Source organism: Symphalangus syndactylus, chromosome 24 (genome assembly GCF_028878055.3).
Source record: "Symphalangus syndactylus isolate Jambi chromosome 24, NHGRI_mSymSyn1-v2.1_pri, whole genome shotgun sequence".
NCBI classification, from domain to species: Eukaryota; Metazoa; Chordata; class Mammalia; order Primates; family Hylobatidae; genus Symphalangus; species Symphalangus syndactylus.
The window spans coordinates 44,554,814-44,576,695 of NC_072446.2; the positions used below are offsets into that span (position 1 = coordinate 44,554,814).

General features: G+C 46.1%; 1 protein-coding gene and 1 pseudogene across 2 annotated transcripts in view; both read right to left on the reverse strand.

Annotated features, from left to right (window-relative positions):
* Nucleotides 1-21,882, reverse strand: part of DNAAF9 (dynein axonemal assembly factor 9) — a 171,286-nt gene that overhangs the window by 33,458 nt on the left and 115,946 nt on the right. For both annotated transcript variants that reach the window (XM_055264885.2, XM_055264886.2), the window contains exons 22-28: nucleotides 17,002-17,148; nucleotides 15,834-15,922; nucleotides 13,457-13,558; nucleotides 13,074-13,191; nucleotides 9,101-9,189; nucleotides 6,596-6,754; nucleotides 586-711 (exon numbers count right to left, since the gene is read on the reverse strand). In XM_055264885.2, coding sequence (XP_055120860.1) covers nucleotides 586-711; nucleotides 6,596-6,754; nucleotides 9,101-9,189; nucleotides 13,074-13,191; nucleotides 13,457-13,558; nucleotides 15,834-15,922; nucleotides 17,002-17,148 — 830 coding nt within the window. The remainder of the gene's footprint in view (nucleotides 1-585; nucleotides 712-6,595; nucleotides 6,755-9,100; nucleotides 9,190-13,073; nucleotides 13,192-13,456; nucleotides 13,559-15,833; nucleotides 15,923-17,001; nucleotides 17,149-21,882) is intronic.
* Nucleotides 14,131-15,827, reverse strand: LOC129474085 (NEDD8-conjugating enzyme UBE2F-like; annotated as a pseudogene).

Genomic DNA, 21,882 nt, shown 5'->3' on the forward strand with positions numbered 1-21,882 from the left:
CTTGCTCTATCACCCAGGCTGGGGTGCAGTGGCACGATCGCAGCTCACTGCAACCTCCACCTCCCGGGTTCAAGTGATTTTCGTGCCTCAGCCTCCTGAGTAGCTGGGATTACAGGTGTGCGCCACCACTCCTGGTTAATTTTTGTATTTTAGTAGAAATGGGATTTTGTCATGTTGGCCAGGCTGGTCTCGAACTCCTGTCCTCAAGTGATCTGCCTGCCTTGGCCTCCCAAAGTGCTGGGATTACAGGCATGAGCCACCGCATCTGGCCTTAAATTATTTTTTAACAATATTTAGTACACACATGTTGGAGTACCCATTTATTTAGCAGGTATTTCATAAGTCCTTACTATGTACTAACTATTAAACAAATAGTTCTCCCTCACAAAAGCTAAGTTTGTCTTCCATAATTCCTCTCTCTTCTTTGGCTACAAGTCCAAAGGGGTCTATTGAGGACCTAGCACTAATAAAAGAACAGCATTTACTACATACAAGGTGACTAATGCATTCCAAAAGATCTGTCGTCTTCTGGTGGGCAGAAACAAATCACTTTCAGTACACTTACACACCACATCCTGTATCTACCTGTGCTCCATGTAGCAGCTCATGGGCTCCACACATGCTGTGATGGCACCAATGGTGAAGGAGGCCTTGACATTTGAGTCTGGGTGGGTCTGCAGGGCCTGGACAACATCAATAACATCTGTGTAGCTGGGGAAGGTAAAAAAGGAATGATTAGTTCACTGACTGGCATTGCAAAGTGGAGGAAGAGGGGAATCCCGAATGGCTGATTGAACAAGGATGGAAAGAAAACCAAAAGGAAGAGCCTGCAATCCGGTCCCTTGGTGTCACTCCACTTCATGACATGCAGCCCCTGGAATCTACAGTGTTTCTACATTCCCAAGTTCCATTAGTCCTCATAACTGTGCAAGAGTGAGTGGAAGAACCACCCTGCTCTGGAGGTAAAAGGAAGCCTGCAGGCGATCCTGGAGCTCTGAGGGTGGGACCTAGTGTCCTTAGGCCTGTTTTCTAATCAAGTTAGGAGCTCCTGCCACTTGCTTATTTTCTTTAGTAGCTCCTTTCTCTCCTTCCCACTTCTCAGAACACACAGGCAAGAGAGTGCGTCCGGACCCATCCAGGTCAGCAGACTCATCCACGTCAAATACAGCTCACATTGGTATCTCCTGCCTGGAACTCTCTCCAAACTCCAAACTCCTTGTCCTCTTCAGCGGATGGACTCTACTCTTTCAGATGCTAGGCTCAAATACTTTTTTTTTGGTCTCCTTTGACTCCATTTTTTTCTGTCTTCAAAATATAACTAGAAGAGATCACTGCTTACACCCCCAAGCTCCCACTGGGTCCAAACTGTTATAATCTCTTGCTTAGATCACTCCAACAGCCTCCCAGCTGTCGCTGCTTCTGTCCTTACCTCTCTCTGATCTGTTTTCAACACAGATGCCAGAGAGATATGCTAAACCCGGAGTCAGATCATATCATTTCTCTGCTCAAAACCTGCTGGTGGCTTCCATCTCACTCTGTGTGAAAGCCAAAGCCCTTACAATGTCCCAGGCAGCCCTCTATAATCTGACCCCCTACGGAGCAGCGAAGAATTTCATCTACTATCACTTCCCTTGCCCTAATCCAGCTACTTTGGTCTCCTGGCTCTTTTCTGAACATGCCAGGCATACTTCTACCTCTGCATTCTTTGCTCCCCTGCCTGGAATGTTCTTTTCCTCAGGTATCTGCATGGGTGGTTCTCTCTCCCTTCAGGTCCCTGCTCAGGCGGCACCTTATGGAGAAGCATCCTCTGACTTCATACACCCTGTGTGATCCAGCAACCCTCTTTTCTTGGCATTCCCTACCTCCTCCTCCAAGTTTCTTCAAAGCCCCAATCAGCAGCTATTTATACCCTATTTTCTCATTTATTTGTTTACTGTCTCCATAATAAGAATGTCAGGTGGTTGTTGAGTACTGTAATCTCTGCTGCCTAAAGCAGGGTAGGTGAATAAACTGGATGTTCAACTCTGAGCAGGCCCCTGGCCACTTCAAGAGGGGACCTAGCCTCGTCACCTTGTAGAGAACTCTTTCCTGATTGATCCAGCCTATCACCAACAGGTTTGTTCCTATGGAAGGAAGTCAAACCTAACAGGCAGCTTTTCTGATCAGATGGGCCTGGTTTAGCCTGAGCCCTCTGGAAGCCAGTGGTGGTGGTGTGGACAGGTACAGCCTGCTTGAGTTGTTCTTGAGTTCCTACGAACAACTCATCTGTAAAAAGGCCCTTGGCTTTATCCCCAGACTACAATACTCCACCTCACCCCAGGTTCTCCTGAGTCCTGATCAGCTGGCAGTGCTTCAGTAGAGAATGGGGTACACTAGGTTCTAGAGTTTCCCCAGGGGGCCCTGACAGCCCTCTGCTCACAGCCTTCTCTTCTTCAGGGATTCTCCCCCTGCCTGGGCATGTGTGTATGACCACACGTGGCTCTTTCCACTGAGTGCCTGGTTGGGCCTGGATGTCAGGAGAGTCCCACCCACAACATGCACCGCCAGGCCCATATAGAAGCACGCCTGGTAAGCAGGGCTGGCGTGTGCATGCTGTTCCACATCCCTCTGTGGTGGTGTTTAATGGAGTTAATGGATTTAACTCTTACAGTTAATGTGAAACATGTGCTCACTCAGATCGTAGGCTTAAATTGTAAACATAAAACAGCCTACAGGAGACTTCAGTGTAAGCAGTAGAGACTCATTTCTTAGGGAAGCAAAGGACAACTGAAAAGGATTCACAAGCCACGCTTGAGGAGTCATTTTAATATAACAGGATTTCCCTTAGAGAGGGTGGCTGGGGAATTTCTAGGTTTTCAGAGCATTTCATTAATTTCCATTGACTTTAATGGAAAAAGGTTAGAGTAAAAAACAGGCCCCTGTCTCCTTGATGAGGCCTATGCAACTGGGCACTGCCCCAAGAGAGGAGGCCCTGGGCCATTCACTCTATCCATTAGGGGAATCCCTGCTAGAACTTCCCTCCCTCCCCAGCCCCATAATCATCCTGGGTGAGGCCTCCAGACAGAAAGAGCACCCCTTACCCAGAAGGAAGCACCATGCTCAAGTTACTAGAGTCTTTTTTTTTTTTTTGAGACAGAGTCTTGCTCTGTCGCCCAGGCTGGAGTGCAGTGGCAGGGTCACAGCTCACTGCAAACTCTGCCTCCCAGGCTGAAGCGATCCTCCTGCCTCAGTCTCCTGAGTAGCTGGGACAACAGGTGTGCATCACCACACCCAGCTAATTTCTTATATTTTTGGTAGAGACAGGGTTTCATCATGTTGCTCAGGCTGCTCTCAAACTCCTGAGCTCAAGTGATTCACCCACCTTGGCCTCCCCAAGTGTTGGGATTACAGGTGTGAGCCATGGCGCCCAGGCTAGAGCGTGTACCAGACCACTCGGGCTAAACTGACCCAACTGTATGATGAAGGCAAAAAACTGTCTCTTCATGTTTGCTTTCTGTCAGTATTTTCTTTATTAAAAATAAAAACAAAACAAAAACCCAGCAGGACCTTAACTTTCTTTTCTCTGAAACAACAGATAATCTATTCAAGTCTCCTTCGGGCTCAGTTTTATGTTTGCAATTTAAGCCTATAATCTGAGTGTGCACAAGTTTTTACATTAATTTCAAATTTTGTTTTTAATGTAGATAATTTTAAAGAATGATTTTATAACATTCCAGAGTATAAATACAGCCCCTCAAATTCTCTAAAATTAATTTTTTAAAATTCAGATTTTTCCAGTTTTACTTATATTTGCGTGTGTGTGTGTGTGTGTGTGTGTGTATGTGTGTGTGTGTGTGTATTAAGTTCTATTCAATTTTACCACCTATGTAGGTTCTTATATCCATCACCATGGTCAGGATACTAAACAGTTCCAACACACAAGGATCCCTTGTGTTGCCCTTTTATAAACATGCCCACCTCCCTCCTGCCCTCCACTCCCATTCTGACCTCTGTCAATCACTAATCTGTCCTCCATTTCTAAAACTTTGTCATTTTAAAATACATAAATTCAATTTTTAAAACAACTAACAGCTCCACTTGATGTCAAAGTTCAATTCTACTGCCCCACCGCTTCACTAAATTGAGTGGCATCGGGCCACTCTAGGGGCTAAAGAAATCTCTGTCCTATATTACACGTTTCCCCAAAGAATGCTATAAATGAAAATAAAGCCAAGCCAGGCATGGTGGCTCACGCCCATACTCCCACCACTTTGGGAGGCTGAGGTGGGAAGACTGCTTGAGCTCAGGAGTTCGAGACCAGCCTGGGCAACACAGGGGGACCCATCTCTAAAAACAAAGGCCAGGAACTGGGCACGGTGGCTCACACCTGTAATCCCAGCACTCTCGGAGGCCAAGGCAGGCGGATCACTTGAGGTCAGGAGTTCAAGACAAGCCTAACCAAGATGGTGAAACTCCATCTCTACTAAAAATACAAAAATTAGCCAGGCATGGTGGTGAGCACCTGTAATCCTAGCTACTTGGGAGGCTGAGGCAAGAGAATTGCTTGAACCCAGGAGGCGGAGGTTGCAGTGAGCCGAGATTGCACCATTGCACTCCAGCCTGGAAGACAGAGTGAGACTCCATCTCATTAAAAAAAAAAAAAAAAAAAAAAAAAAAAAGGCCAGGAGCAGTGGCTCATGCCTGTAATTGCAGCATTTTGGGAGGCTGAGGCGGGTGGATCACCTGAAGTCAGGAGTTGGAGACCAGCCTGGCCAACATAGTGAAATATGATCTCTACTAAAAAATACAAAAATTAGTTGGGTGTGGTGGTGTGTGCCTGCAATCCCAGCTACTTGGGAGGCTGAAGTGAGAGTATTGCTTGAACTCGGGAGGTGGAGGTTGCAGTGAGCTGGGATTGCACCACTGCACTCCAGCCTGGGCGACAGAGCAAGACTCCATTTCAAAAAAAAAAAAAAAGAAAGAAAATAAAGCCATATTCAAAGAATATAATTCTTAATATAAGAAGCATCTGGGATCTCCCATCGCCAACAACCTAAATAATAGGCATGAAGGCCCAGCACCAAGATGATGGATGATGGACATGCTATAAAGGAGGGTGCTACATGGGCCCAGCTGGTAAGAACAGCGTCTTAGTGAAGAGCCACAGCATTTAGCTAGTATTCTGACTGGAGTCCTCCAGCCCCAGGATATAGAGGTCCCCATATCCTGGGGCTGTGATGGGGCAAAGGCTGGGTTTGCAGTATAAGAGTGGGCTGGTCACACTGTCACTGTAGTCCAGAAGCAGCCAGAAAAGCTGACACTTTTGCAGACTTGTAAAGTCAGAGACAAAAAGTCAGTGATGCTCTCCAAAGTGATGGAAGATGGAAATGACCTCAACTGCACATTGTCAAGCTGCTGAATTCATCTCCAGGTCCACACCCTCAGTGACTCTCAACTGGTGGGGGCAGGAGGTGAAGGAGGTGGGTCAACCCATTCCTTTGACCAGTAGAAACAATGGAAAACCAGAAGAAAACAAGTGGTTTCAAGCCCAGACTCTTCCTCTGGTTTCTAGGACCTCGCCCACAAGCAAGACAAAAGGGCTGACAGAAGGGAAGCTGGAGGCAAGGTGTGAGAACAAGGCTCGAAAGGGAAAGATGGCCTGCTGGGGTACACCGTCCCATCTGCCTCCTTCCTCAGTACCACCCTCCCAGCTTTCCTCCAATTCCCATCATCACAGCTAGGACACAAAAAGGGGCTTTGGATTGGGACCCATTCTTTACTGGAAACAACTAGCCAATTGCAAACACTAACATAGCACAAAAGCACTTTGTAAGAACTTCCAAAAGCTTCTTTATTACCATCAACCATAACGACACTAGTGAAAAGCACGGCTCCTGTTTTCCTGACTGCGCATTCCCCTCTGGGCCCGGGGTGGTGATGGGTCTGTGAGGGGCTCCTCCCTGAAAGGACTTAGACCAGGTCAAAAGAACCTCCTTTCAGCCAGGGTCCCCTGGAGCAGTGGTACAAGCTCTGTCAAACCTGCCCTCCCGTGTTGCACACTCAAAATAATCATGCTTACAGAGACTTCATCAACTAGTCAGCCTATAGTCATAGTTCTGCACACAGCCATGAAAAGGGAGCTTCTTACCCAACATGAATATTCCCACTCCTCACTGAAGGTCCCAGGAAACTCTCCTGGGCCACAATCCAGGGCATGGTGAGGCTGGAGACTGCAGAGTATGAGGGTCATCTCTGCAATTCCACAAGAGGGAGGACTGAAACAGATGAAGCTCCCTTATTTAGATGATGAAGGAAGACTTAGGGACCACTACTGTTGCAAAAATTACCAATGAATCTTGCCAGGTTCCCTAATTCCCCACCTTGTGGGGATATGATGACGTTAAATCCAAACTTAAAACTTGTGTGCAAGCTACACTAGCCTATAGACCATAGGATGGCAATAGGGTCATTGCTCGCTTAAGGCTTCTCTGTAGCGCAGACACTGCTCATGCATGTGGGGTCTGTTCTGTGCTCCAGGTTTGTCACACATAAAATAAGAGTAATGGCAAGGTCATCACCCAGATTCGACTGTTTCCAGAAGACTTCCAATGCTCACCCTTGTAACACCACCAGCAGTCTGGTCTTCTTGCGGATGTAGGCTGACTGGCGGACAGAGCGGTTCTGCTGGGCCTCCAGGGCATTGGAAAGGTATCTCTGGAAGTGTGCAGCATGAAAACATTCAGAGCTGTCCATGATTTGGCGATACACCATCCATCTGGAAAGGTAAAAGGTAACCTCAGCATGGGGGCCACCTGATGGCCTAGCCCCATAGGTTCAGCCGTGGATTCAAATGTGACCATGACTCCTAAAGCCATTCTGCCCAGTGAATCCATTCAGGAGAAAGCCATCTTGGCCTCACAGAAAAAAGGCAGAGGGCACTGGATGGGTTGGAAGCCCAGTATCCTGAAACCACTGTCACTGGGGCTTTTGATAGGAAACCCCTTGCCATAGGGAAAATGGTCAGGTAAGCACTTGACCAACAGACGTCAGAGGTAAGAAAGACTCCTTCTGACCAGGCAGTCACTTTCTGAAGGACCATGCAAAAGATGGCTTCAGTTAGTCTCTTGCTAAGAATCAGAAATGGGCAGGGTTGGCCAGGCATTGTGGCTCACGCCTATAATCCCTGCTCTTTGGGAGGCCAAGGCGGGCAGATCACCTGAAGTCGGGAGTTCAAGACCAGCCTGACCAACATAGAGAAACCCCATCTCTACTAAAAATACAAAATTAGCAGGGCGTGGTGGTGCATGCCTGTAATCCCAGCTACTTGGGGGGCTGAGGCAGGAGAATCACTTGACCCCGGGAGGCAGAGGTTACAGTGAGCTGAGATCGCATCACTGCACTCCAGCCTGGGCAACAAGAGTGAAACTCCATCTCAAAAATAAAAATAAACGGGCAGGGTGAATAACTCAGAATGTTTATAGAATAAAAACACTAGACACGAGGAACTGGTTAGACATTTAGTACTCAATAAATGAGGTCCCATATTTCCCAAGCATCGCTCTGTAATTTGCCTCCCCATTCTCCACAATATCCTATCCTAAACTGCAGACTCTCTAGGCAATTTCAGGCTTCCAAATCTCTTTACGGCCTCCTGCAGGATGCCTTACTTTGGGGTAGACTGACTGGATATTAAACGCCTGGTTCAATCAGCAAGGGTTGTTTAGTAATCTGACAGCCAGGTGGAAGTGAAGGATGAATGATTTTCCTGATTTCACCTGGGCCAACCTGTTCCAGCTGCATCTGAACTCAGGCAGTCTCCTTGTGCTCATGGGAGGATCATGACATCCACCAGGCCTAAGTTTTATAACCATCATGACCCTGAATTTCCCTGCTGACCAGACGCACTCCCAGGCCTCTGCACTTGCTTGGCCTGCTGCTACAATGCTCTCCCCTAGATAGCTACATGGTTTATTCCTTAAAGTCTTTGCTCAAATATCACTTCCTTAGTGAAGTTTTCCCAGACCATCCAATTTAAAATTGGCATCTAAGCTGGGCGCACAGTAGCGTGTGCCTGTATCTCAGCTACTTTGTAGAATGAGGTGGGAGGATCACTTGAGCTCAGGAGTTTGAGACCAGCCTGGACAACATAGCAAAACCCCATCTCTAAAAAATTTTTTAAAAATTAGTGCAGCACACCAACATGGCACATGTATACATATGTAACAAACCTGCACGTTGTGCACATGTACTCTAAAACTTAAAGTATAATTTTAAAAAAATTAGTTGAGTGTGATGGTGCACACCTGTAGTCCTGCCTACTTGGGAGGGTGAGGTGGGAGGATAATTTGAACCCAGGAGTTTGAGGCTACAGCGAACTATGATCGTGCCACTGTACCCGAGTTTGGGTGACAGAGAGAGAGACCCCATCTCTAAAAACAAAACAGAAAACTGAAACCCCACTCCCAGCCCTGAACTTCCTATAACCTTCCCTGCTTTATTTTGTTTTTTGTTTTGTTTTGTTTTGTTTTTTAAATCAGGGTCGCACTCTGTTGCCCAGGCTGGGATGCAGTGGCGCAATCTCAGCTCACTGCAGCCTCGCCCTCCTGGGTTCAAGTGATCCTCCCACCTCAGCCTCCCAAGTAGCTGGGACTATAGGTGCATGCCACCACAATCGGCTAATTTTTGTATTTTTGTAGGTTTTGCCATGTTGCCAAAGCTGGTCTCAAATTCCTGGGCTCAGGCGATCCACCCACTTTTGCCACCCAAAGTGCTGGGATTACAGGTGTTAGCCACTGCACCCGGCCCCTTCTCTGCTTTATTTTCTCCATAGAACTTTTCACTAGTTAATATACATTTCCTTATCTGTTTGTCTTCCCAAACTAGAATGTAAGCTCCATAAGTGCAGAGATTTTCGTGTCTGTTTGTTCATCGATGAATTCTCTCATACTCAGAACGGTGCCTGGCATACAGGAAGTGCTCAGTAGAGCATATTAAATGAATGGCTGACTACCATGCTGATACCAGTCCCACCAAGGCCAGTACATGTCTGAGGTTTTCCAGTGCCTAGGCAGGCCCAAGTCAGAATCCCTTTCCCCAAAGCAAAGGCAGCAGCCATACTAACCTGCCATATTCCTTATGCAGAGTGACCAGAAAAGCACAGAGCTCGCTAGCGTGACAGCCTGGAAGGCCGGTTACAATGCTGATAATTACCTACATGAAGAAAAAGTCATGGGTTTGCAATTCAACTGCATTGCATTGTGTAAGAAGAGGTTAAGAGAACTGACTTCTGGTGCCAAGCATTGTGGGTCTGAACCTCAGTATGACCTCTCACTAACTCTGTGACCTTAGGCCAATGACAGAACCTACATTGTAAAGTGGGTGTGAAGATTAACTGGGTTAAAATAAGCAAAGTGTTTAGAACAGTGCTTGCCATGTAGCAAATACCATATAAAATGTAGTGTTACTAGTTTAATTTTTACTAGAGTAGTAACACTAATTAGAGCAGATTGTGAATAGATTAGTTAAAATACAATGCATTAAAGGACCTACCTGCTTGAGACCACAGATCTCTTCTGTAAAGCAGACATTCAGGGACATTATGACTTTTTTTCCCAGTAGTAACATTTCTTAGGAAAACACAGGGCAGAAAGGAGGTCTGGGACAAAAATGCCCCAGGCTACACTGGTGTAGTAAACTAGGGCAGAAGACAGGAGAGTGGTGCTGGGGATGCTTCTGCCTGGTTGCCTGTGCCCTCCAAGTCACACGGTCAGGGCTAAGTCTTTTTTTTTTTTGAGATGGAGTCTCACTCTGTCGCCCAGGCTGAAGTGCCATGGTGCGATCTCAGCTCACTACAACCTCCGCCTCCTGGGTTCAAGAGATTCTCCTGCCTCAGCCTCCCAAGTAGCTGGGATTACAGGCATGTGCCACCATACCCGGCTAATTTTTTTATTTTTAGTAGACACGGTGTTTCACCATGTTGGCCAGGCTGGTCTCGAACTCCTGACCTCAGGTGATCCACCCGCTTTGGCCTCCCAAAGTGCTGGAATTACAGGCGTGAGCCACCGCACCTGGCCAACCAGGGCTAAGTCTTACTCACTGCGTGTGTGAAGCACTTGTGATTCTGGAAGAGGGGCCAGGCTGAACTGTCCTAACCTTATTATACACCTACAGAGAAACAGGTCCCCTTTCAGGTAGATATTCCAAGGCAACTTAATAAATTCACTGAAAAAGGAGGCATCAGGCAGGTGAGGACAGAAACCATGTAATCACTGAGGGAGGTCTATGTAAATGACTTGGCATGGCAAGTGCCTCTGTAAGTTTGTTTTTTTTTTTTTTTTGAGACGGAGTCTTGCTCTGTCGCCAGGCTGGAGTGCAGTGGTGCAATCTCGGCTCACTGCAAGCTCCGCCTCCCAGGTTCAAGTGATTCTCCTGCCTCAACCTCCCAAGTAGCTGGGACTACAGGTGCCCACCACCACGCCTGGCTAATTTTTTGTATTTTTAGTAGAGATAGGGTTTCACCATGTTGGCCAGGATGGTCTCAATCTCTTGAACTCGTGATCCACCTGACTCGGCCTCCCAAAGTGCTGGGATTACAGGCGTGAGCCACCACACCCAGCCTGTTAAGTTTTATTTCACAATACACAAGACTCACCGAGACAGGCCCAGTCACAAATAACTTATGCTAAAGCTAAGCCTGGAAGCACTCATCACTTGAGCTGCCCACATCAGCACAGAGAAGACGGCCGTGAATCCCTCTTCTTTTGTAGGACCCAGAAGCTGTCTCTTGTTCCCTCTGACCAGGGCCTCTACACCATACCCCTTTCTACCCCTCAGGCAGTACTCCATGTTTATCCTCCTCCCATCCAGCCTTCCCTGTCTTCGTTCCTATTCCTCAGTGCCCAGGTCTCAGCCCCTCAAATCACAGCACATGTACATACAGCCAGACACGTTTTTACTTTAAGGCCAATCCAAGAGCATCTTTTTTTTTTTTTGAGATGGAGTCTTGCTCCATTGCCCAGGCTGGAGTACAGTGGTACAATCTTGGCTTACTACAACCTCCGCCTACCGGGTTCACGCAATTCTCCTGTCTCAGCCTCCCAAGTAGCTGGGACTACAGGCACCTGCCACCAACGCCTGGCTAATTTTTGTTTTAGTAGAGGAGTGGTTTCACCTTGTTGGTCAGGCTGGTCTCGAACTCCTGACCTCAGGTGATCCACCTACCTCAACCTCCCAAAGTGCTGGGATTACAGGCATGAGCCATCCCGCCCGGGCGAGCACCTTTTAATAAAATATAACAAGTAGGTATGCTTTACAAACAGATGCTTTACACTCTTGCCTAAGGGAAAAAATGACGTTTCTCACTGCTTAGTGCTTTTATTTCCTTTTGCAGCTGAGTATCTTCTAGACTTGCATGGAAGTAAATATCCTCTTTGAGCCTATTAAGACTTATGGTTCTGGGCTGGGCGCGGTGGCTCATGTCTGTAAACCCAGCACTTTGGGAGGCCGAGGCAGGCGGATCACTTGAAGTCAGGAGATCAAGATCAGCCTGGCAACATGGTGAAACTCTGCCTCTACTAAAAATACAAAAATTAGCTGGGCTTGGTGGCACATGCCTATAATCCCAGCTACTTGGGAGGCTGAGGCTGGAGAATCACTTGAACCGGGGAGGCAGAGGTTGCAGTGAGCCGAGATCCAGCCCCTGCACCCTAGCCTGGGCAACAGAGCAAGACTCCATTTCAAAAAAGAAAAAAAAAAAAAAAGCCAGGCATGGTGGCTCACGCCTATAATCCCAGCACTTCGGGAGGCTGAGGCAGGTGGATGACCTGAGGTCAGGAGTTTGAACCAGGTCAGGAGCTTGAGACCATCCTGGCCAACATGGTGAAACCACATCTCTATTAAAAATACAAAAAATTAACAGGGCGTGGTGGCAGGTACCTGAAATTCCAGCTACTTGAGAAGCCGATGCAGAAGAATTGCTTAAATCCAGGAGGCAGAGGTTGCAGTGAGCCAAGATCATGCCATTGCACTTCAGCCTAGGCGACAGAACAAGACTCAAAAAAAAAAAAAACCATCCCGGCTAACACGGTGAAACCCTGTCTCTACTAAAAATACAAAAAATTAGCTGGGTGTGGGGGTGCATGCTTGTAATCCCAGCTACTCAGGATGCTGAGGCAGGAGAATCCCTTGAACCTGGGAGGCGGATGTTGCAGTGAGCCAAGATCACACCACTGCACTCCAGCCTGGGCAACAGAGCGAGACTCTGTCTCAAAAAAAAAAAAAAGAGACTTATGGTTCTGAAGGAATGGTGGAGGGGGTCAAGAGGAGGGAAGTGTGAGGCAGGAGCAGATTAAAATCCACTCTGGGGGCCGGGCACAGTGGCTCACACCTGTAATCCCAGCACTTTAGGAGGCTGGGGTGGGTGATCACCTGAGGTCAGGAGTTCGAGACCAGCCTGGTCAACATGGTGAAACCCTGTCTCTACTAAAAATACAAAAATTAGCCAGGCGTGGTGGTGCATCCCTGTAATCCCAGCTACTCAGGAGGCTGAGGAGGGAGAATCACTTGAGCCCAGGAGGCGGAGCTTGCAGTGAGCCGAGATCATGCCAGTGCACTCCAGCCTGGGTGACAAAAAAAAAAAAAAAAAAATCCACTCTGGGGAAGATAGTGTTTATAAAGTATCACTTTACCCTGCTGATTCCGGCAAGGCCTGAATAACATGGGTGCCCTTCCCTGTATTAAGTGCAATGTGTCAACCACTGCCAGCTAAGTTCCTGTCACAATCAGGAAGAGCTGATGGCATGAAAGCACTGAGTAGGAGTTTAAATGTTCTTGAGAGGCCAGGGAAGGGCACGGCAAGATGCTAGGGTTTTGTCACTGTCATGAGGCTTGGCTGGGGTTAATGTAGACACCTGACACAGTCATTGTATACAGCAGGTTGCATGTGTATCATTATATTTCAGGATCCAAGGAAGTGGACAGTCCTGTAACAGGGACTCCATCTGAGTTCTTTTTGTTAACTGACACAAAAGATTCAGGGGCAGGCTCTCAAGATCATCTTTCTGTGAATTCCCAGCATATTTGGTGAGCTCCTCTACCTTGTCATTTTCTATCCTGTGAGTAGGGTTGATTTCGGCTTGCTGCAGCAGGACAGGAAGATGGGTCCGCATCACAGGCTCCTGGCTAATGCTGCTGATGGTGAAATGCTGGAGAAACCTAAAAACACAAAGACAATGCTATTATGTTACCATCCTAGCCTTTCCTGAAGGTGCCTACTCACATGAAAAAGTTTTTACTTAATTGCTGAAAAATAAACCTTGGAGAGATTCTCTCTAGAGAATAAAATTGTGTACAGTGTGTTACTGCGACATTTTACAGTGATCTCTAAGAAACTACAAGAAAAAGGAGCTTAAAAGGACCAACACTGAGGTTTCTGACATTTCAAAAGCCAGAATATTAAACATCTATAAACAGAGCTTACCAGTCCAGCTCTGGGAGTTTTGCTGAGAGTAACTTTAGGGAACTCCGTTTCTCCCCAGCAGGCTGGCTCAGGGCACTGAAGAGCTTCTGTGCACTGGAGTGCCTGGAATAACAAAAGCTCACAGATTAGAAGTCCATCCTCCTTCAGCACATACACTTTACACAACGGGTTCTGATGCTTTCAAGCCAGAGTCCAGTGACAGAGTCAACTCTTCCAAAACACACATCTCAGACTTAAACAAAATGAAGTGTTAGTGTATGATGACGGGTACGTCCACATAGGAAGACTGGCCTGAAATCCCTTCATAATACCATGAGTTTCTGATTCTGATTCTTGGTGGTTTCACCTCTCCTTTTTTTTTTTTTGTTTTTGAGACAGAGTCGTGCTCTGTCGCCCAGGCTGGAGTGCAGTGGCGCGATCTCAGCTCACTGCAAGCTCCGCCTCCTGGGTTCACGTCATTCTCCTGCCTCAGCCTCCCGAGTAGCTGGGACTACAGGTGCCCGCCACCAGGCCTGGCTAATTTTGTGTTTGCATTTTTAGTAGAGACGAGGTTTCACTGTGTTAGCCAGGATGGTCTCGATCTCCTGACCTCGTGATCTGCCCACCTCGGCCTCCCAAAGTGCTGGGATTACAGGCATGAGCCACTGCACCCAGCCCGCCCCCCCCCCCCCATTTTTTTTTTCTTTTTTTGAGACAGAGTCTGGCTCTATCACCCAGGCTGGAATGCAGTGGCACGATCTCGGCTCATTGCAACCTCTGCCTCCCAGGTTCCAGAGATTCTCCAGCCTCAGCCTCCCGAGTAGCTGGGATTACAGGCGCGTATCACCATGCCTGGATAGTTTTTGTATTTTTAGAAGAGATGAGGTTTCACCTTGTTGGCCAGGCTGGTCTTGAACTCCTGACCTCAGGTGATCCACCACGTCAGCCTCCCAAAGTGCTGGGATTGCAAGCTTGAACCACTGCGCCTTTTTTTTTTTTTTTTTTAAGAAGCCCAAACACATTTTCTTGCTGTATTTATGTTGAATACTCCATCTACAATGAGCAGTCACGAAGATGGTCTTCTTCAGGGCAACATGGTCACAGGACTGGGGCAATCCAGGGGACTGAGAGGGAGTGTGAGGATGGGAGGTGGGGCTACCTCTTGCTGTTTCACATTAGAGACCAACTGTAACACAGTCCATGGGCCTGCAATCGTCCCCTTTTATCATCTGGCATAATGCTTGATGTAGTTGTCCACTTTATTCTGGAAGTCCTCCTTGTCCTGCAAATGACGTTCTGCAGCTTCAATATTCAGTGGATCATCAAAATTCAAAAGGTCAGTAAAGAAAGAGTTTAATCCCCAAACGACATCCTTTAATGTTCTCATGGGATCCCAGCCAGTGCCGTCAATTGAATGTTCTCTCAGTAAACTCAGACATATTTCCCCTGTCTCTGTGATGTTGGGGTGTCAGATCTTGGTCAGGCATTTTACTTTGGGAGGCACTATGTTGTACACATCGGGAACTTCAGTTTCAAACTGAAATTTTCCACCCTGGTAGTAACTGTCATCTGGAGTTACTGTTAGCTGAAAACAGTGAAGCTTGTTCGGATCAGGAAAATACACTTTACATGTACAAGGTAAATTAGCTTCAAGTTCTGCAACCTCTGTAGTCTCAACTGCTAAGTGGGAGGATCACCTGAGCCTAGGAGGTCAAGACTGCAGTGAGCCAGGACCGCACCACTGCACTCTACCCTGGGTGACAGAGTAAGACCCTGGCCCCCCCCCCCGAGACAGGTGAAACGGGCCTGGCGCCCAACACCATGCCTGGCCTGGGTCAGGGCTGTGAGACGCGGCCCCTCACAGCCACACTGGCTCCTGGCAGTGGGGACCTTTTCCGTTTTTTTTTTTGTTTGTTTTTTGTTTTTTTTTTTTGAGAAAGGGTCTTGTTCCATCACTCAGGCTGAAGTGCAGTGGCACGGTCATGGCTCACTGCAACCTTGAACTCCTGGGCTCAAGTAACCCTTCCAACCCGGCCTCCTGACTAGCTGAGACTACAGGCATGTGCCACCATACCCAGCTAATTTTTTATTTTTTGTAGGGACGGGGTCTCACTATGTTGCCCAGGCAGGCTAGTCTCTAATTCTTGTGCTCAATTCATCCTCCTGCCTCAGCCTCCCAAAGTGTTGGGATTACAAGTGTGAGGCACTGCACATGGCCCTCTCTTGCCTTCTATTCCCTCAAGGGCACCGGCTACCTGCAAGTTGGCAGCATTGAAATGTCTGTGTTGACCCTTTCAGAAGCCAAGACCCCTGTGTTACACAATGCGAGGCATCCTGCAGAGACGGCATACCCACAAAGCCTAGGGAAGCAAGCACAAATACTGAAGCAGCCACTTACAATCTCTTTTGTTCCACAGATAATCCATCTTCCTGGATCACTTTTAAAGAGAGCCCTGAGTTATCCTGCTGTTGCCAGAGGGAGAAGACCTAAACAAAACAGAATTTGAGCAAAGAACACTTTAAACCCAACAACAGGATATGGAACCCACGTGGGGATTTGATGGCTGTTGAAAATCTAGACTGTCACTGCAGAGAAAATGACTATAACAAACAAGTTTGCTTCAAAAATAGAGGCCTGAAGCAATTTTGTTCTGTATTTTTAAAAACCAGAATGTCTTTCTGGGTTACTTCCCCAGGGATTCTGCTCCTTGAGAGGTCAGGAAGTATGGAGAAAGGGGTCGGGTAACACTGTCCTCGCAGCAGAGGCATGTTCTCCTCTAGGGAGACAGAAAGGAGTGGTTCAAGTAACTCCTGCCAAGAGACAGAGGGATGGCTGAAGAGAACCTAAAGGGCCGTCTTTACTTTCCCAGATTGAAAGGACAAGCACAAGGAGGTAAAAAGGTCCAGCAAAGGTGGGAGACACAGACTGGGCTGAGAAGCTATTCTATAGCCAAGATCAACTCTTGCATCCTCTATGGTCTGCGAATCTGACCTGAGGGAGGAACACTGTCTCCTCACAAGCTGCTGTAATCACACCTTTCCAAGAATTCCCACTAGTCATGAGGCTGGCCATCAGTTTGGCTTTGGCTATTGCTTGGTCTCTAAGTGGGTCGTACCATTCTTGTAAGCTCCCTCATCTATGCCATCTGTGCTGAGCACCTATAACGTGCAGCCTGCCAGGTGGTACCATTCGCAAGGGCAGGGACTGACCCATGGGGAAGGAGAGTATCGGGTGGCAAAGAGAACACTAATTCAGTAGGTAGGGCCCAACAATTCAATAAATTAGCTAAATAAGAGATAACTCTAATTAGGATTTAAAGGACAAAGTAGATTTTTCTTAACGGCTAAAAACCCTCTTGTTCAGTTTCTTTAGGCTCTCACCTCTCATTGCCAACAGCACCACTCCAGAACTTGAAGGGATTAGAAGCAGTCACCCCACACCAGCCAGCCCTCCTAACTCTCCCTCTCATCACTTCACTGTTAGCCCCAAGATGATGCCTTACCATTTAAATTGCTAGGGGTAAAAAAACGTAGTAGTAGTTTTGCTGAATAATGACTGATGTTACCTCTGAGTAAAATGCTTGGTATATCTTCGATTTGGGGAAAAGGGCAATCATCAGAAAATTGCTTGATCCATGGAAATGAACTGGGAGGTGAGGAAGCAATGAGCTTTTGAAGTCTATGAGAAGAGCAGCAACAGTACTGGTGGAATCCTAAAGCAAAAAGGAGGGAGCATCAGCAAGACGGGCATCTGCACAATTACAGTACTCACAACTACTGCCAGAACACAGAGGATCAATTTCAGTACAATTATTGTCACATTATGTAGTTCACTGGGGTTCAGTATAGATGTGCTTTACTTATAGGAGATATAGGAAATAAAAGGATTTTTTTTTTGAGACAGGGTCTTGCTCTGTCACCCAGGCTAGAGTGTGATGGCTCACTGCAGCCTTGAACTCTCAGGCTCAAGCGATCCTTCTACCTCAGCCCTTCAAGTAGCTGAGCCTACAGACACATGCCACTATGCCTGGCTAATTTTTTTAAACTTTCTGTGGAGACAGGGGCTCTCTATGTTGCCCAGGCTGGTCTCAAACTCCTGGTCTCAAGTGATCCTCCCACCTTGGCTTCCCCAACTGTTGGGATTACAGGGGTGAGCCACCACCCCTAATCTGGATTTTTTCCCCTAAACTGAAAATGTCATCTCAAAATTCATTCTAGGATATTAATCCCTTATCAGATATATGATTTGTGAGTATTTTCTTCCATTCTGAGGATTGTCTTTTCACTCTCTGGATAATGTCCTTTAATACACGGAAGTTTTAAATGTTGATGGAGTCCAATTTACATATTTTTTCATTTGCTGTCCGTGCTTTCGGTATCACATCCAAGAAATCATTGCCAAATCCAGTATCATAAAGATTTTATCCTGTATTTTCTTCAAAGAGTTTTATTGTTTTAGCTCTTTTTTTTTTTTTTTTTTTTTTTTGAGATGCAGTCTCACTCTGTCGTCCAGGCTGGAGTGCAAAAGCGCAATCTCGGCTCGCTGCAACCCCCGCCTCCTGGGTTCAAGCGATTCTCCTGCTTCAGCCTCCCGAGTAGCTGGGACTACAGGTCCGTGCCACCATGCCCGGCTAATGCTTATATTTTCAGTAGAGACGGGGTTTCACTATGTTGGCCAGGCTGGTCTCAAACTCCCGACCTCATAATCCGCCCGCCTCGGCCTCCCAAAGTGCTGGGATTGCATATTGTTTTAGCTTTTAACGTTTATGTTTTTGATCCACTTTCAGTTAATTTATTGTACCGGGTATAAAGTAAGGGTTAAACTTCATTCTTTTGCACACGGATATCTAGTTTTCCCAGCATCTTTTTGGTTTGTTTGTTTTTGAGACAGGGTCCCACTCAGGGGACCTGTGCCCAGGATGGAGTGCAGTGGTGCCATCTTGGCTGACTGGCCTCCGCCTCCTGGGTTCAAGTAATTCTCATGCTTCAGCCTCCCGACTAGCTGGGATTACATGCGTCCGCCCACCACACCCAGCTAATTTTTGTATTTTCAGTAGAGACGGGGTTTTGCCATGTTGGCCAGGCTGGTCTCGAACTCCTAGCCTCAAGTGATCTGCCCTCCTTGGCCTCCCAAAGTGCTGCGATTACAGGCATGAGCCACTGCGCCCGGCCTCTCAGCACCATCAGTTAAAAAGACTGTCCTTTTGACATTCAATGGTTCTGGCATCCTTGTCAAAAATGATTTGATACAAAAGTTTATTTCTGGGCTCTCCATGGGTCTAGTCCACTGGTCCATATGCCTGACCTTTTGCCAGCAGCAAACTGTTAGGTCACTGTAGCTTCATAGTGAGTTTTGAAATAAGAAAATGTTACGTGTTATAACTTTATTTTCTTTTGCAAGATTGTTTTAAACAATCAGGGTCCCTTGAGAGTCTATAAATTCTATATGAAGTTTAGGATGGGTTTTCCTATTTCTTTTTTGAGACATCGTTTTCACTCTGTCACCCAGGCTGGAGTGTAGTAGCACAATCTCAGCTCACTGCAACCTCTGCCTCCCAGGTTCAAGTGATTCTTGTGCCTCAGCCTTCCGAGTAGCTGGGATTATAGATCCATGGCCACCACACTTGCCTAATTTTTGTATTATTAGTAGAGACAGGGTTTCACCATGCTGGCCAGGTTGGTCTCAAACTCCTGATCTCAAGTGATCCGCCCGCTTCAGCCTCTCAAAGTGCTGGAATTGTAAGTGTGAGCCACCGCGCCCAGCAGGGTTTTCCTAACTGCAAAAAATGCCATTGGGATTTTGATATGGACTGCACTGAACCTGTAGATCATGTTGGGCAGTACTGTCTTAATATTAAGTCTTCTGAGTCATGAACACGGATGTTTTTCCTTCATTTAGGTTGTCTTTAATTTTTCTGCAATATTTTTCAGTTTTCAGTGTACAAGTCTCTCATTTTCTTGGTTAAATTTATTCCTTAGTACTTTACTCTTTTTGATGCTAATGTAAATCGAATTGTTTTCTTTTTTTGAGACAGGGTCTCACTCTGTTGCTCAGGCTAGAGCACGGCGTGGCATGATCACAGCTCACTGCAACCTCTGCCTCCTGGGCTCAGGAGATCCTCCCACTTCACCTCTCAAGTAGCTTGGGACTACAGGCACCTGCCACCATGCCTCACTAATTTAAACAATTTTTAAGGCTGGGTGCACTCCAGCCTGGGTGACAGAGCGAGACTCCATCTAAATAATAATAATAATAATAATAATAATAATAATAATAATAATAATTTTTTGTAGAGACAGAGTTTCACCATGTTACCCAGGCTGGTCTCAAAGTCCTGGACTCAAGTGATCCACCTGCCTTGGCCTCCCAAAGTGCTGGCATTACAGGCTTGAGCCACTGCATCCAGCCCTGGAATTGTTTTCTTAATATCTTTATCAGATTGTTCATTGGTAGGGCATAGAAATGCAATTCATTTTGAAAAAAATTATAAAAACAGAACAGAGAAGAAAGTTTTAGAAAAATTAATCGAAAGTCCCATCACCTAAACCCAACTACAGCTAACATTTAGTACTTTTGTTTTCCTTTCTTTTTCAGAGACAGGGTCTTACTCTGTCTCCCAGGCTGGAGTGCAATGGTACAATCATAGCTCATTGCAACCTCGAACTTCTGGGCTCCAGTGATACTCCCACCTAAGCCTCCCAAATAGCTGCGACTTCAGGCATATGCCATCATGCTTGGCTTTTTTGTTTTTTTCTTTTTTTGAGATGGAGTTTCGCCCTTGGTACCTAGACTGGAGTGCAATGGCGCAATCTCGGCTCACTGAAACCTCCGCCTCCTGGGTTCAAGCGATTTTTCTGCCTCAGTCTCCTGAGTACCTGGGACTACAGGTGCGCAGCACCATGCCCAGTTAATTTCTGTATTTTTAGTAGAGACGGCATTTCACCATGCTGGCCAGGCTGGTCTCGAACTCCTGACCTCAGGTGATCTGCCCTTCTTGGCCTCCCAAAGTGCTAGGATTACAGGCGTGAGCCACCACGCCCAGCCCCATATCCTGTTTTTAAAACTTAATTTATCATCACCATTAGCCATGTTATCATATACTATCAGTAAACACTTCCAGTGACTGCACTCTCTTCCCCTCTTGGGCCACCCACACAAGTTGACATGAGCTATTCCAGTTCTCCTCTGCCAACAGTTCCTTAGGATTTATTCCTTAGTATAAATTGGTATGCTTTAATACTATATTAGTATAATTTAACAATAAATGCTAAGTTACTGTTACATATGATAGCAGGAGGTTGTTTCTGATATAATTTCTCCTATCTGTTAAGTAGCCTCATGTCCTCTGAACATCCCTGACTGGGACTCAGTGTTTTCATGTTAATAAAGATACAACTCTTTGCAGAAAAAAAATATTAATTCATTTGTCTAAATCACCAAAAATGTTTTTCCCAATTTTAAAAATTTGCCTTTTGAAATACTTTTTAAAAATTATATATATACACATATATATGTGTGTGTGTTTGTGTGTATATATGTGTGTGTGTGTGTGTGTATATATATATATATATATATATATACATATATATATATATATACATTTTGAGACATTCTCACTCTGCAGCCCAGGGTGGAGTGCAGTGGTGCGATCTCGGCTCACTGCAACCTCCACCTCCTGGGTTGATGCAATTCTCCTGCCTCAGTCTCCCAAGTAGCTGGGATTACAGGTGTGCACCACCACGCCCAGTTAATTTTTGTTTAGCAGAGGCAGGGTTTCACCATGTTGGCCAGGCTGGTCCTGAACTCCTGACCTCAGGTGATCCACCTGCTCCAGTCTCCCAAGGTGCTGGGATTACAGGCATGAGCCACTGTGCCTGGCCATAAAAAATTATTTTTTATTTTTAATTAATACATAATATGCATATATTTATGGGGTATAATATGTTGTTTCAATACATGTATACATTATGTAATGATTACATCAGGGTAATGAATGAGAAATCCATCACCTCAAACATTCATCATTCAGAATCTTCTCTTCTAGCTATTGTGAGATCTCAACACCTTATTGTTGACTGCAGGCACCCTACTGTGCAACAGAACACTAGAACTTACTCATCCTTTCTAACTTTGTATTCATTGATCAATCCCTCCCCATCCCCTAAAATACTTTTTAAAGGGTTTTGTATTACTAATTAGTCTGATAAATTTTATGATATACCCATACAATGGAATACTACTTAGCAATAAAGAGAACACAGCTATTTACATATACAACATGGATGAATCTAAAAATCACTATGTTGAGTGGAAAATGTCAGACTCAAAGGTTACAGAATAGATGATGTTCATTCATACAACATTTTAGAAAATGCAAACTAATATATAGTGACAAAAGCTAATCAGTGGTTGTCTGAACCCATGAGTGGAGGGAAAGATGAAAAAG